Raw genomic sequence first — 16,291 nt, forward strand, 5'->3', positions numbered from 1 at the left:
CTTCGGCCTCACGGGTTCCCGTCCTGGGTTGGGGGGAGCCCTTCCGGACCACCCGATCTAAGGTACACACACTCCTGTCTCTAGCGAGCCACCTATTTCTTCCAGTGGGTGTTATTTTCGGTCATCCTCTCCTGTACTTGGTCTCCCTGTCTATCTGCCTCCTCCACTGCAGCGGTCAGCCTGGTGAGGTGGGAATCTAGTCCGCCTTGTTCACGCCTCTGCTTGGGCCCTGAGAACAGCGTCTCATACAAAGCAGGTGCTCGGTAAATCTTTTTTGAATCGACAAATTGTTGAATGGAAGGAAGCAACAGGATCAGAGCAATGGAGGAAAGAACCCACCAGCTGCGGTGAGCCCAAGTTGATAAAGACCCTATCAGAAGTGTGTGTGGTGGGGTGGTACCTTCTGAGGGGCTCCCTAGGTCTTACACTGGGGAACACGTAGCAGGAGCAGGCCGGGGGCTTCCAGACACTGCTGGGGGCTGGGGTGCAAATGCCTGACCCTAGGCAGCTGTGGAGGGTGGAGCTCCCTGCCCCACCCCTTAACGGGAAGGCCCAGGTAGGGTCAGGGGCACACCCATCTCTGCTCTGTCCTGGCAACTGGGGGGACTCTGGCGCGAGTCACGTTTGCAGACCTCAGATCAGCAATGGGTTCGATCTCCTCGCATATAGCGGGTGTCACCGTAGAGCCCTGCACAAGCCTGCCCTCGGCAGCCGGGGATAGCGCTCACCGGCAGAGGTGGACGTGCCAGTGCTCACGACAGCGGGGCTCTGCGGCAGGTTCTTCTTCACACCATACGCTGCAAGAAAGGAACTGCTGAGTGAGCGGTGCCAGTGTGAGAGGGCAGCTCCACGAAGCTCAGAAGCAGCCTGACCAGCCCCTCCAGGTGAGAAGAGGACAGTAAGAATAATAAATAAAATGAACAGTAATAATGAAGGCAACTCTCTCCAGCCACAGGGGCAGCAATGAGTATAGATGAACTTTCTTTGGTCTAATCCTCATCCTTTTAGGACTGTTCCAAAATTCCTCCTCCTCCATGAAGTCCTCCTAGGATTCCTTCCCTTCGGAACTCCTACAACCCAAACACCTGCTCTGCATAGCTGGATTCATGTTGTCTTATAGGATGCCCAGTTGTTTCACGTGTATTAGACTCTCTACTCCAAGTAAACAGTAAGCAAGTTGAGGGCTAAGGCTAAGGGTCACACCTCTTCTGCTCCCCCTCCCCAGGCCTGCACAGGGGGTGCCCCAGGAAATCAGCCAGGTGATCAATGTGCAGTGAGACCGGGCCATACATGTGGCCACAGTACTGGCTCCCCCGTGGTTCCCCTCATGTCCGAGCCAGCGCATGACAGAAGTTGGCATCTCTAGGTTGGGAGGTGGGGGGCTGTTACTTTGGTGGGAAAGGTTGACGGAGTTTGAGAGACATTTTGGTGCCTCCGATTCAGTTACTGAAAAGGGATTGTGAGTTAGAGCTGCCGAGAGGCGTCACTGCCCGGGGCCCGGGGGCGCCACACTTGGGATACAGACCTGTGGAGGCGGTGGCCGTGCCGTGGGACAGGGCGGATGAGCTGGGTGCCAGGTTGTTCTGCATGCCAAACACTGCGAAAGCAAGGGGGGGCAGGTGAGCGCAGGTTGGGGGGGCCCTTAGCTTGAGGCAGCCCCTGGACCCCCCAAATCACTTCCACGATGAAAGCCTTTGCACAGGACACCTTGCCCAGCATGCTCAGTTCTCACACTGCGAGTGACACGGGGGTCCCCCACTGCAGGCCAAAAGCTACCAGCAGTTCCAAGCACTGGGTAGTGAGCGCACACAACTGAAGAGTGGTCATTTGCACAGGGTCTGACAGATGTCGCTGTATCCCAGCACATTCAAAAACATCCCAGGGGTCCGGGCACCTGGATGGCTCCCTCAGTTAAGTGTCTGACTCTTGGTCTCAGCTCACAGGTCTTGATCTCAGGGTCATGAGTTCAAGCCCCTAGCTGGGCTCTGCACTGGGTGTGGAGCCTACTTAAAAATATCCCAGGGGTCCCTGTTTGCTGGGGCGCCCTGGTGCACAGTGTGGAACTGTGGGCATGGGACGCAGACACAGGAGGGCTGGCCTAGCATACCCCTGCTTTTCCCTTGAACACTTCCTCCTCGAGACTTAAACACATACAACTCCCCTAGCCCCCATTATGATCTCAGAGGATGATTGTTGGTCTTTAAATAACGTGCAGAAGCTTATTCCTCCCCAGTTAACAGCTTCCCTTATTCCATTGTCTCTAGTGTTTGGGGCACAGATCCTGGGTCCAAGATCAGCCCACCTTCCTCAGAAGGGTAAAGGCAGAAGGAATGAAATGTGAACCCGCTGTCTTCTGGGTTTGGTGGGGCTCTAGTCAAATGGAGGTGTGGAAACGAAAATGCTACACACACACTTGTGGATATACCAGGCAAGTAAATAAAGAAGGCCCACATCATTTTATTTATTAATCACAGTAACAGAGAGAGAAGGCAGAGTCCTTAAAAAAAAAAAAAAAAATATGGGGGCTGGTAACATTTACATAACAGGCAGTTATGTGGAAATAGAGTGAATACATGTTTCTTTAAAATGGTCATGTTTGCACTGGGAACTAAGCAGTAACCCTGGTTGAGCCCCCAATGAACTACAGTATTTATAAAAAGATCTAAAGTCAGATCCTCGGGCACCTGGGTGGCTCAGTCGGTTGGGTGCCTGCCTTCGGCTCGGGTCACGATCCCAGATCTCTCTGTCAGATAAATAAAATCTTCAAAAAAAAATTTCTAAAGTCAGATCCTTCTAACCTAACAATACTTTCTACCTGAAAATGGCCAGAGCGCTGACTCAGCCCCTTTGCCCCCATTTCTCTACCACTCATAGAAGAGAAAGGGACCAACACAGGACTAGCAGGTAGGTGAGGCCTCTGGCCCTTCCACCTTAGGCCTTGGCCCTGGGGGCCGAGCTCTACCTACGACTGCAGGCAGGCACCCCTTGGGCCCTGCACCTGCGTCCCCGTGTGCACTGATGGAAGTCCTTAGGCTCGGGGGCAGAAAGGACATTTCTGCGGAAACCACTGTTCTCCTCAGCAGGAGGGAGCATCCCTAGTTTTTTAAGCAGACATTCCGAGAAAAGGCGATGCAAGCTGGCGAGCACTGACCTGAGGAGCAGGTGCTGACCCCCGGGTGCAGCGTGGGAGAGAAGGGTGCCATGTTATTTGGAACTCCGAAGACTGCAGGGGAGGAGGAAGACCAGTGAGAGGGATGTTGGGCCCAGAAGAGGCAGGGGTACGGAAGCCCCGGGAGGAGGGGCAGAGCTGCATTTTTAGGTCTTGTTACATTGCTGGTTTTAGGAAAATCTTGGGCGCTTGCCTTGCACCAGAGAACCCAATCATCTGTGGTGTGCCTTGGGTCCTAGCCAAGGGACGGTCCTTGGGTCATCGAGTGGACACGGGGTCCAGCCAAAGCCCCTCTGGTGAGTCACCACTTCGCAGAGAAGGCGTCTGAAGCCCAGAGAAGTTAACTGATGTACCCAAGGGCACAGTTTATCCATGTGGAGTGAAACTAGGCTCTTTAGATTTGTTTTCGTGTTCTTTCTCATGACATTTTTTTTCTGATACACTGTGCTATAGTCCTTCTCAGAGGGGACCCACCAAAAGAAACACCTGGAGACTGAACTGAGCTGGGAAAATCGTGGGACATGGGGCTACAGAAAACCCCTCAGGGAACCCGCGGTGAGAGTCAATACCAGAGGGGTCCCTCAGGGCCAGTAAAGGTGCAAGGGGCCCAGGGGTGGGAAGGGAAGTGCCCTGTACCACGTACCTGATCCTGCAGAATAGGCGTTGGTGTTGAGGAGGGACGAGCTCTGGGTTGTCACGTTGTTGTGATAGGTCCCCATGGAGGACCCCGCTGGCAAGGTGGAAGACCACATGTGGGATGGAAGGTTGGCGTCCAGGATGGTGGTATCATAAGTGCCGGACACTGGAACCAGACAGGCACGCCCACACCCCAGTGAAAGATAAACTGGCACTCCGTGCTGGGGTAACCCACTCGGGTCGGTGTAGCGCAGTTGGGTTTAGTCCTGAAGGTCCCATGTCTGGGAACTCCCTCAGTCCAGGGAAGTTGGTCAGCCCACTTCCATCCGAAACCCTGGAGCTGGTAAAACCTTGGTCTCTTGTGTTAGAAATGCTTGCTGGCTCTTGGTGAAATCTCAAGTAGGTCAGTTTTGCTCTGGGGTCTGCCCATTTTTCCAAGATCCCCTCCCCACCTCTCGGGGTGCTGGTGTGGTGGGGACCAATGGTCTCTCCGTCTCTTGCTGATTCCACCTTCTGTTCCCACAGATGCCCGGGAACAGCAAATCCCACGCCAACTTCCAGGCACGCAGCAGGCACAGACAGCAAAGGCCTGGCTCTGCGACCATCCTGCGCTGAGGGCATCTTCCCCAGTAAGCGCCCCGTAAACATTCCTACGTGCCCACCAGACCCAAGGGCCACTCTGCCCCTGGGAGGGGGCTTTGGTGCTCCTTCAGATCTGAAGCCAATTCTGCCTCTTCACTACCCTGGGGGGAGCTGGCCATGCAGGTCATAAAAACTGCCCTGAGGTTTGGTGTTATATTTACAAAACAAGAGACAGGTCACGACCTGGTCACGATCTCAAGGGTTTTTTTTCCTTTCCAGGAGTGAAAGAAAGCTTCACATCACAGTATAGCTGGCTGCTTTCCTCCTCTCCCTCCGAGGATCTGCTTATTCATTGTTCTGCCCTCCTCCACCCCGGCCCACTTGGTAGGCATGTGATCTGGGAGGGTTCCACAACACTCATCCTACTTGACTACGAGCTCCTGGCTATTGGTCTGGCTTCCCCAGAGGCCCTCGCCCCCACGAGGGGCTGGGTCTCCTTTGTTGCTTCTCCTCAGTGCCTGGTCCTCGGCATAGAGGAGCCACAGAATATTCACTGAATAAATGAAGGATAATACTACAAGTGTCCCCAATAGTCTTCATTTGGGGAACCTGGCCAACACATTCCCGAGAGAGGTCAAGAAGGTCCTGGGAGAGAATCTCTAGGATCTGGAGCCCAGCCACACGCTCACGGGATGGTGGAGCCAACAGGGTGCAGCCCACGTGGTCACACAGCACGCAGCGTGGACGCTCAGTGCCTTGTGAGGTCTCTGCCACAACCTGGAAGGCCTGCTGGGGCACGGCTGAGACCCTGGGCCGGGGTAACTCTGCCCCCTCGTTCCCTTCCCTCCACGGCAGCCGGGGCCCCGGGACTGACCTGACTGGGAGCTCGCCGTCACCATCTTGGTCTCCACCGTGCCTTTCTTGGGGATGGGGAGGGTGTTGGAGGAGTTCCGGGTAGGGCTCACGCTTGCTGATCGGCTCCCCTTGAGCAAACGCTTAACATCATCCAATTCTGTCCCTGTAAGGTAATCCCCGCATTTTCCATTGGGCCCAGGATTCTTTCCTGAGTCCAACCGCAGTGGCAGGAACATTAATGGTATCCAGAATATGAGGGGGGGATGGCATCTGCTTCACATGCTGGGATAGTTTTGGTCAGCCTTTTAATTTTTGCATTTTGTCAGTTTATAGCACTTATCAAGCTCGCATTTTGTAATATTAATGGCCTCATAAATACAGCGCCTCCATGGGGAGGTCCTCAGTATAGATTCCCTCATCAGGCACCACAGGGAGAATTCTGTGGCTAGAAGGCCCTGTCATCCTAGATTGGGAGATTCGAGGATTTACACCCAAAGCAGTGAGAACCAGATCCCTTGAAACAAATGGTTCAACAGTGGTCTCATCCCCTGCCAGGACACCTTGAATACTAGGTCCCTGACCTTGTATGCTCTGGAGTGTCACAGGAATTTGTGGCCCATAACTTCTTAACAGTATGCTGCTTTTGTGTGAGTTCAAGTTCATTTGGCCACTATTACCTGTAGCAAGGTCACATGCAAGCTCCCTGTGCCTCCCAACAGGGCAAGTTAGGAGAGGAGGGAGGCATCATGCAAGGGCAGCGCTTAAGAGACAGGTTTGCACACAACACGTGCTGGAGGACTGCCCAGGCACCCCCTTCCCTGAAAGCTCCAACCTTGGCTCAGCCCTGCCCAGCCTGGAAGGACTCTGGGGAGACAGCATTGGACCCCAGGGCCCGGGGTGCGGAGCTTTCTGGGCCAGCCCCAGTCTCTGATTCCTGGGTCAACCAACCTCTTTCTCCTCCTACTCTTTGTACTTGGCTCCCGTCCTATCAGTTGGGTTCATTTCAAAATGTCCAGTCCCCTCTAACAAGAGCAGGAGTCTAACAGAGTCAATGGACAGGGACTGGGGCATCCCAGACATGCGAAATAAACTTCAAACTCTCACACTCCACTTACTTCTGACTCTCCTCCAACCTTAAGGTCCCCTCCTGCTCCTTTTCCTTTGGCCACACTGAACATTCCTCCAATGTCTGAGCTTATGTTCCTCAAGGGTCTCATGCCAGCTCATCCCATGGAGCCTTCCATCTCCTTTTAAGGGACGCTGACCCAGGAGGGTTTCTTTGGCTCCCTGCTCCTTCAGCTCCCTGAGAGGTCATGGTGGGATGGTTTTCTATCTCCCTATCAGCAGCAGGGAACAGGAGTTTCTCAGCTCCTGACCCCTGACACCTCAGCCAGGGTCCCTCTCACAGAAGGCCCTTCGACATGTATTATGATCGAGTGACTGACCACACACATACACCCATGCACGCACACATGCATGCATGCCACGGTGACCCTGGATTCCTGGATCCTTTGTTTTCAGACAGTGACCACTTACATCGGGTAGATGGGGAAGCGCTCTGCAGTCGGACTCGGATTTCGCTCTCTGTACAAGGGAAGAGATGAAGAAGGTATAAATGAAGGAGCCCGACCCTGAGCTCTGAGCAGCAGAAAGAAATGTAGGCTGCTCTGAGATCTGTCCTGGGAACAGAAAACCTAAGTGTGCCCAGAACGAGTGCTGCTGAAAAGGAGGGATCCTCTCCCCACACCCTAACCAGCCCACTGCATACCTCCCAGCACCTGGACATGCTCTGATGAGATCGCAGGCTGAGCAGGAGCCTGGATCACCACCGGCAATGACCGACCCCCTTCCTGGTGCCCGTCTCCTAGCTGCTCAAACCAAGCTGTTCTCCTGCCTCCTGGGTTTCTGATGCAGGAGACGGAATTCTAAAACGCATACCTTTTACTTAGTCACTTGAGCCACCTCTGGGTTTGACATTATCAGTTAGCTTCAGGTGGGCCATTGACATCTTTCAACTATTAGCCTAAAGTTGTGGGTGGTTTGTGTGTTCCTAACTTTCGAGTTACTGATGCAATAAAGTCCCTGGAAGTCTAGAGTGATCACGGAGAGCTACCAGAGCCCGTGAAAATTTTGCCTTCAGCACAGCCCGGACACCCCCCCCCCGGCCCCCACTGTCACCAGATGCATCCGGGCCAGCCCTCCCCAGGAGCCCATTTCCCTCCTAGAGCCTTATCCATGGGCAGACTTGCAGAACGAAAAGCTGTCACGGAGCCCTCTGTCCCCTGGACTAACTTGAAAAAGAAGGGCTTTTGTTCATTTCTCGCTACGTAAAGGCAATTACAGTGCATCTTGTTGAGGTCAACCAGGAGACTCCAAGAGAAACCAGATGTGGCACTAGCATCTTCATAATCCACAGAACAAACTAGTCCCCAGGTGGTTACCGGGTGTTTGTACCCTTACTTCCACTTCCATGTTAGATTGGTGCCCCAAACTACCCTTCGCATCCTGATGGGGCCAGCCGAAGAGTCCCAGGATGCTGTAGGCTCCTTGAGAGCAGGAACCACGCCTTATTTAGGCTTCTCTACTCCTCCCATTTTCTGGCTCAAATCTGAGCACGCACATTAGATGCTCAGAAAAAACTTGTTGAATGAACTGAACTGAACCCAGCCACAGAGCTCACCTCGTGTTTGGCTCCTTCCTCTGGTTGAAGAAGATGCTGAGGAACAAAGAAAAGTAATCTTAGGCACAGAAGAGGTGGCACACTAGATATTTTTGACCTGGAAGGAGATCTGTTTGAGCGGGGCGGGGGGGGGGGGAGGATTATTTTCATTGTGACTTTATATCCAGATGGGAGCCATCCTCTGGGTCTCTACTAATACTGTGTAAAGTCTTTGTAAAGGACTCCAAACTGAGTATCTTGCCCTGCCTTCTTCTCGGAGCTCAAGCCCTGTGCATCCCACTTCCTCCCTGGGAGCCCTGCCCAGACAGCTCCGCTTCAGGACGAGGTGATGGAACGTGTCCACATGGAGGCGTCCACCTGGCTTCCCTAGTTCAATCATTAGCCCCACAGTGAACCCAAAGCACCTGAGTTCGATGGTGGACGCTTAATAATGATGACCTCATAGCCCAAGGGCAGAGCGAGTTCTGCAAGGCTCCGATGCATTTAGGGCGTTAGTGAAATGATGTTAAATTGGCTCACACTTAGGGTGTTAACTAAGGTAATCATTTGGAAGCCTAGTCATTGGGGCTGGCTGTCTACACTGACCAAATGTATTCAAAAAAATGGCCAGATCTTGGTCTTCCTGATGTAAGCAAAGCAGTAAAATTATAATCACTGTACAATGATCATACCAATTCATATGCACTATGAGAATCCAAGAACATGGACCACAAACTTAAGGCCAAGTGAAGAGACAGCCTAGGGTTTCACGTGGCATATAAATGTGCCCCTTTGCCGCCCGCTGTAGCGGGGGGGGGGGCGGGGGGGCTACGATGTTTGTGGTGTGTGTGCATTCGAACCCCTGCTGCTCTTTGCTGGGAGGTCCCTGTGCATCCTGCGGAAGGACACACCCTACAATTGTTGCCTGGCCTTAGGGGCTTCTCTGTCCAAGTCTGAGCCTTGTGTGACCAACTTGCCATTTCGGTAGTTTCAGGAGCAATGGCTAATGGCAGCAAGTTAACGTGGCTGACTGTGGCCTGAAGATGCTTCAGGATAAAGAGCAAGGGAAAAACTGATCAGCAAGGGTCAAAGTCCTTTAGAAGAATCCACTGAACTCCGTGTCCCCCCACCCCCCACCCCTGACCCCAGGCATTTCCCTAGCGCATCTGACCGTGCCTTCAGAAAATAAGGAAAGGACCTACCGAATTCCTTCCGAGGGTACTCCGGAGAAGAGTTGCCACTGGAGCTCCCTGCAGGGCGAGAAAACACTTAGTACCCATGGCCACGTGAGCCGGGGGGCTTCGGAGGGGGGAAGGTGTGCCGGGTGCCCCCTTCTGAGCCTTGGCAGCCCTGGGTCAGGAGGATGTAGGTGCTCGGCAGCGGGCTCGCTCTTGAAATAGGACGCGCCTGCTGGACCCAGCTGCCGAGATTCATCCTGATCACAGATCTACTTCAGACGGCGAAGGGTTGGAACACAGGAAAGCAGGTTTGCTTTTCTTTTTTTGTTTTTAAGCTCTTGACTGGGTTTCCCCTGTACCAGTGTTGGTCAAGTAAATGTGCTGTCAGCATGGGAGCGTCACTGACCTTGTGAAGCTCGTCCCGAACGCGGACGGTACAATGAAGGCCCCAGGCAGGCCTCACATCACACGGCACTGTGGTGACACAAGCCTGGATTTCGCCCCCCCACCAGACCCCCTGACAGCTCTGGGTCTTAAATCACGTACTGGCGAACCCATCCCTCAGTCCTGCTTCTCCAGCACCAGGACCCATCTCCAGTCCCGGTCAGACCCCCTGCTGCCCGGCTCATTTGTTTCCCACCAAACCGGCTTCTGCAGTCACCAGGCACTGAGGGGACTTTAGGAGCCGAACCCAGATGTCCTCCGCCCGCCTCCTGCTTCTTGACCCTGAGTGCGTTCCTGCACTGACTTCCATGTCTCTATCGGGGTCCTGCTCTCCCCACCCCCCCAGACTCCTCTTCCTCCTGTGTCCTCTGGCTCTTCCTTCCGTTTCATCCCCACTTTTATCTTTCTTTGCTCCCTTCTGCTTTCCTGTTCCCTTCCTTGGCTGATTCCTTAGTCTTCCATCTTCTACTAACATCTCTTTGTAAATGACTCCAAACTGGGTATCCTGCCCGACCGCTTCCCTGAGCTCACGTGCTGTGCGCCCCGCTCCCACTCCCTGCTTGGGAGCCCCACCTGGGAGCATTACTGAGCTCGTCCACATGGGGGTCTGCCTCCGGCACCCCTCTCTCAGTCGCTGGCACCACTGTGGACCCAGCCACCTGTGCTTGAATCTCAGTGGCCCGGACTCCCTTTTCCTCCCTCTCCCCTCGTATTTAATCAATTGTCAAACATCAATTCCATCTCCCGCTCCTTGTTTCCTCTCCCATTGCCACCGCCCTAATCCCAGCCAAGTTTGCCCTTGACTATAAGCATCTTCTAACTTGTCACCATGTTCAGCCTCTTTCCTCCCTGTTCTTCCTGTACATGGCTTCCGGAGTTCTAGTCCTGGCCCTCAAAGAGGATCGACTCTCTACTCAAAAATCCCAGTGGCTTCTTAGTGTTGCAGGATAGAGTCCAGACATCACAGGCCAGCCCTGAATCTGAGCCCCTCCAGCTCTCTTCACGTCAGGACCAAGTGGCCTGCTGCCCAGCCCTGACTTCTGCCCCTCTGTGCTGAGTGCGCCCCCTGCAGGCTGGAGCGCCCCCCCGCCCCCCCGCCCCCCCACCCAGGCCTCAAATGTCACACATCCTGAAGGCCCAGTTCAGAGGCCACCTCTCCATAGAGTCTTCCCTGAACACTCAGCTGGAAACGCTCAGCCCCTTCAACTTTACATCATAGTTTTTACCTGTCATCTTAGCTAATCTATTAGACCAGAGCAACTTGAAGACAAGATCCATGTCTAATTCATTTCTCCTTTTTAAAAGATTTGTTTATTTTATATAGAGAGAGAGCATGCGAGAATGAGTGCATGCGGAGAGGGACAGGGGGAGAGGGAGAGAAACTTCAGCAGACTCTACACTGAGCACGGAGCCAGATGGGGGGCTCAGTCTCACAACTCTGAGATCATGACCTGAGCCGAAACCAAGAGTTGGACACTTAACCAACTGCGCCCCCTAGATGGCCTCACGTCTAATTCATTTAAGTGTTGGAGAGGAAGGGTGGGTACCCTCTGCCCTACAAGATCTTTAGAGCGGGACTAAGAATCACACTGACATAAGACAGACTAACAGGAGAAAGGAGAAAATCAAATTTAGTTTTGTACATACAGGGAATGCACACAGACATGGAAATTCCAGAGACAGGCAACATGATGCTTGTGTGAGCTGAGGAGAGGGGTAGGGGTCTGAGGATACAAAGGGCAGAAAGGCCATTAGCAGGAAGGTGAGAGGAGATGGTTGGAAAACAAAGATTGCCTTATGTAGGTAAGTGTCTTGGGGAGGGGAATCTGTTAATAGCTCTCTTCTTGGTATAAGCAGGCAGTTGAGGGGGAGGTAGAAAGCTTTTCCTGAATCTGCTGGGTTCTGACTGCTTTTAACGCAAAATAATGTTCATGCCAGAGTGGCCTGTCTTGGGGCAGCCAGCCCTTGGCCCCTATGGTGTCCACTAAGGCATTCCATACAGTGTTAAACACATGGTAGATATGTGATAAAATACTGAATGGATGAATGAATAAGGGGGTGGGTAAGTCAATGAAATCTCCAACTTGAGTCCATAAAGGAAAGGAAACTGATGTGGGAAACAAAGGCAGAAGGAAATGTAGATGAAATTAAATTTCCTTATAACCTGCAGCCCATTAACAAATACTTGAGGCGGGCAGAGTATAACATTCTTCCAGGAAGCTCTCAACTGTCTTACTGTCAGTGCTGTGCTAGAGGGAAAAACAACCTTAGTTTGGGGTGTCTGGATGGCTCAGTCGGTTAAGCATCTGCCTTCGGCTCAGGTCGTGGTCCCAGGATCCTGGGATCGAGTCCCGCATCGGACTCCCTGCTCAGCGGGGAGGCTGCTTCTCCCTCTTCCACTCCCCCTGCTTGTGTTCCCTCTCTTGCTGTCTCTCTCTCTCTTTCAAATAAATAAATAAAATCTTAAAAAAAAAAAAAGAAAAACAACCTTAGCTTGACAATAGCCAGGCCTCAAGTATCCGGTGAGTCTTCTTCAGCATTATGAAAACCCTTTTGGAACTTCCCTTTGTCTTTACTCCCCCGAACTCCAAAGTATATAATCAGTTGCTCCTCACAATCCCAGGGCAGCAGCTCTTTCTTGCCATGGTTCTGTCCCTGAGCTATCATAAAACAAACTTTTTGCACTAAAGGCATCTGGAGAATTCTTTCTTGGCTGTTGGCTCCAGACCCCAACACTCCAAACCACATCAAAACACAAGTAAAGAGAAAGTTGAGGGCAGAAACAGCTAAACACGAGTGGCCAATAATTCCATCCTCAAAGGATGAGTGAAGTTCTTTTGGCGGAGAGAGTAGTTCTAAAATCTGTGGGACTGAGGGGCGCCCGGGTGGCTCAGTCGGTTAAGCATCGGACCCTTGATTTCAGCTCAGGTCATGATCTCAGGGTCATTAGATGGAGCCCTGCATTGGGCTCCACGCTGGGCGTGGAGCCTGCTTAAGATTCTGTCTCTCCCTCTCCTTCTGCCCCTCACCCCCTTATTCTCGCTCTCTAAAATGAAATGAAATGAAATAAAATAAAATATATGGGACTGATACCTTCGTATGTTCCGTGGCGGGTGACGTGAGTTTTCCTTTCAAAGGTGGAGCCTGGTGAGTTGGGCAGAGTGGAGGCCGGGGAGTGAGCCCTCCTGTAACTGGATGTGGAGGCATTGCCCCGCGTGCTCCCACCTGCGAGTGGGGAAAAGCATCAACTCTCACAGCACTTCAGACTGGCCTGCAGTTATACTGACTACACTCAGGCTGCTCAAGATAAAAGAGGGCCCTCCGGAAGGCCCCGAGGACCTTCTGAGAACGCTGCTGACGGGGTCCACCTGGGCACTCCCGCGGCGGCTCAGAAATGGGAGGTGGGATCATCACCAGTGTCCTTGCCCAGCTAACCATGGAAGGAAGGCGGGGGGGCCCTTTGTGGACATGGCTGCACATGGCAATGGAGAGGCTCTGGCAGGATTTTTCTTGAGGACCTGGCATTTAATTGCAGCTCACTGCTGGATGGACCAGAATACAATCCGACGAGGTGTTCCCTGACAGCTCACAGCAACCACGCCTCTTGGTCAACCTGGCTATTTGTGTGTCTTGGGTCTTCTTTTTCCGTGTCAATCCAAGATGGTTTAAATGGCCTCAGGGGTTATATGTGTGCTTGTTCTTTGTTTTGTTTGCCTTGCTTGCTGTCTTGGTTTGAAAGCTATCACCGTGAAAGAGTGTTTCGTTGGGAACAATGGGCCTGTGCTGGATGCTTGCCCAGTGGAAACTCAGTGCGGGATTGTGTATCGCTAGACTCCTCGAGCAGAGTAACCCAGTCGTTAAGTTTCTTTTGTTTTTGTTGTTAATTCAAATTGTAAACCCTCTTGTGTACACACCCTTCCCTAAAAGAAGTGGGGGCAAGAGAGTGATTCAGTGGGAACAGAGCGACCTCCCCACAAAGCATTCTTGAGGATTGTTATTTATATTGGGGACTTAATGAAAATTGACCCCATTGTAAGGAGGCTTTAAATGCGGCGGATTCAAAAGTATCACCTTGGCTGGGATCTTGTGTCAGTTACACAAACAATTGGGGGCATTTGGAAAGGATGACAAGCGGTTGTGACCATCCCTCTCCTTGTAGGACTCCCTCTGCCCTGTCCATCTGTTTTCCCCCAGTCCCTCCACCAGCAGCCACTTACTTGAGTTTATGTAACCACTGCTGCCATGGGTCAGGCTGTGCTTCTCCAGCCGGCTCCCTCCACCTAGAGAGCCCGTTTTAGCATAGCCGTTGCTGGTTCCCCCTTCTGCACAAACAAGAAGCAGGTGACAATTTATGGGTGGAGTCAGGCCAGGGGGTCCTCTCCTCCTCCGCTGTGGAGACCACCCCTGGCTTACCACCCATGACCCTGCTGGTTGGGGGTCCCTTTGCAAGTGCAAGCTGCCATACTCTCATTTGTTTGTTTGTGATAGAAATGTCAAGAGCAAATATTCTACCCCATTTATAAGGAAAGTCTTCTGGATGGAGCATAGCAAGTTGCTCATTAGGAAAACTGAAGTATTAGAAAAGGCAACTGAGTGATGAAAGGCTCTGTAAGGCCAGGACGTGGGTTGGGCTTGACTTGTGGAAATTGCCTGGTCAGTGCCACAGACAATGGCAGCCACTAGACTTGTTGAAGGGGTGACAGCTCTGTGTCGCTGGTGTTCATGGCGCATGGCGGCCTGTCATGCTCTGACCTCTCGTCCCCATCCTCTGTAAGCCAGGCTGCCTGGCAGGTGCAGGGGTAGCTTTAGGGCTCAGTTCTCCAATACAGAATCCACTCAACCTAAGGACCCCCTCAGAAAACAAGTGGACTCAGACGGAAGCCTGACTGGTTCCCTTCTCCCACCCTCCATGCTCAGGCTAGATAAGGTTTTTGATACGACTGTCCGATCACGTAAATATATAGAGACAGAGAATAGATTCGTGGTTCTTGGGGGCTGGGGAGAGGGGTGGTAATAGCTAATGGTCGTGAAGTTTCCTTTTGGGGTGATGGAATGTTCTAAAATTAGATTGTTGCGATGGCTGCACAACTCTGTAAATATACTGTGAAAATTAATAAAAGGAAACCTCGCTAAAGTGAATTGATGCTGGAGGGGGAGGTTGGAAGGGGAGCCACGCCACTTAATGTCAATTACAGACATAACAGAAGAATCCTCAACAGGAAAGAGTCATCAATTACAGGCCCCAATGTACAGGGAAAGTGTACATTGCATCTCCTACAGGAAATCTACTACACCTGCAACTTGGCCAGTGAGGAACCATCCAACAGCCTGAACTCTTGCTTTTCTCTGATGGTCTTTCATTTAAACAACACCTCTCAGCTTCCTCTTTCTTCTCCATAAAATAATGTTCCTCTCCTTTGTTTGTTGGACTTGCCTATGGTTCTGTCTTAGCTTGCTTGTTCCAGGTTGTGATTCTTTGCTATTCCCAAATAAACCCATATTTTGCTGGTAAAATAACGGGCAGTTTTATTTTTAAGGTTAACAATACTAACAACCATTGAATTATATATACTTCAAACTGGTGAATTTTGTGGTATATAAATTAATGTCTATATAGCTGTTAAACAAGAGATTTCAGATATTTTGGATTTGCTCAACTGAAGAGTAAGCGCCTATGGGAAAGGTTACATGTGGAGTCCTTCACACATGCCTTGCTGAGAAGAAAGCTCTTGATAGTCACTTACTTGGCGGCAAGGATGTAAGTCTTGTAGTTACTGTTTCCGTGATAACTAGAAAAAGACAACAAAAAGATATCTTAACACACCGAATTCCCTATATTTTGGCAAGGTCTAACATCTATCATGGGCTCAGCATCTTAAATTAGGTTCAACATGGATTTTTGTATACTTGTGCTTTAAGGGATGTGCTCTGACCCTCTGTACATGAACATATGTGCAATAACAATGGGGTTTAATGTACCTGTAAAATACGTTTATATCCTTTTGGAACCAAATGGAATTACCCACTGATTAGAAGGATGACTTACCTTGGCATTCATGTCTCTCATTTAACAGTTAGATCCAGTCCAGGCCTGGATTCACCTTTGAAGGAGGACCAGGGCCTCAAGTCACCCTCAAGTGTGGGGAGCCACAGTCTGTCTGCACTGCCCCTTCCGAGTGGTCACCCAGTCCGGCTGGGCCAGTGCATCATCCTGGCTGATCTCACTGTGAAGTGGGTAAGTACTTTGTGCTTCTTTTTCAACTAGCGGTGTCTGAAGGACATAATTCATTCTAAAATCTTCAGGGCCATCCCTGAGTGTGGGGCGGTGGAGGAAGGCCGGGGGTTAGTAAGTGACATTTGGTGCTTGGTGAAATCAGGGGTAAAGGAACATCGAAGACAGACTTGGAGAACCAGTGCCTCTGCCTCCCCAGATTGAGTTTCTCTAGACTCCCAAGTGACGGTGAGTCTATGGAGGTAATAAAAGCTTCCAGTATGTTTTAAATACCGGTTAGAAGAAAGACCTGTTGCCTCCCTGAACCGCTTTCTCCCCTGCAGCAACACGGGGAGGTGCGCGGATTCCTAAAACCACAGTGAGGCCCACGCTGTTCTCTGACGGTGACCGTCAGCACCACCGCCCTCTGTGTGGGACATAAAGGAGCAGCAACCTAGATCGAGTCATGGATCTTTAATAGCACACTCGTGCGGTGTGCGCAGGTGTGCACATGCCCGGGTATATGTGCGCGTGCGCATGCCCAGGCGTATGTGTAC

At 51.7% G+C, this 16,291-nt stretch overlaps 1 protein-coding gene across 1 annotated transcript in view; it reads right to left on the minus strand.

The window, feature by feature from the left end:
- Positions 1 to 16,291, minus strand: part of COL17A1 (collagen type XVII alpha 1 chain) — a 50,353-nt gene that overhangs the window by 27,244 nt on the left and 6,818 nt on the right. Inside the window, exons 3-13 of the mRNA XM_035028606.1 lie at positions 15,268 to 15,312; positions 13,741 to 13,845; positions 12,617 to 12,748; positions 9,104 to 9,151; positions 7,923 to 7,958; positions 6,779 to 6,826; positions 5,262 to 5,405; positions 3,813 to 3,971; positions 3,152 to 3,223; positions 1,526 to 1,597; positions 729 to 797 (exon numbers count right to left, since the gene is read on the minus strand). Of these exons, the coding sequence (XP_034884497.1) occupies positions 729 to 797; positions 1,526 to 1,597; positions 3,152 to 3,223; positions 3,813 to 3,971; positions 5,262 to 5,405; positions 6,779 to 6,826; positions 7,923 to 7,958; positions 9,104 to 9,151; positions 12,617 to 12,748; positions 13,741 to 13,845; positions 15,268 to 15,312 (930 nt within the window). The remainder of the gene's footprint in view (positions 1 to 728; positions 798 to 1,525; positions 1,598 to 3,151; positions 3,224 to 3,812; positions 3,972 to 5,261; positions 5,406 to 6,778; positions 6,827 to 7,922; positions 7,959 to 9,103; positions 9,152 to 12,616; positions 12,749 to 13,740; positions 13,846 to 15,267; positions 15,313 to 16,291) is intronic.

This window comes from Mirounga leonina, unplaced genomic scaffold, assembly GCF_011800145.1.
Source record: "Mirounga leonina isolate KUSES-001 unplaced genomic scaffold, KU_Mleo_1.0 Mir_114, whole genome shotgun sequence".
NCBI classification, from domain to species: domain Eukaryota; kingdom Metazoa; phylum Chordata; class Mammalia; order Carnivora; family Phocidae; genus Mirounga; species Mirounga leonina.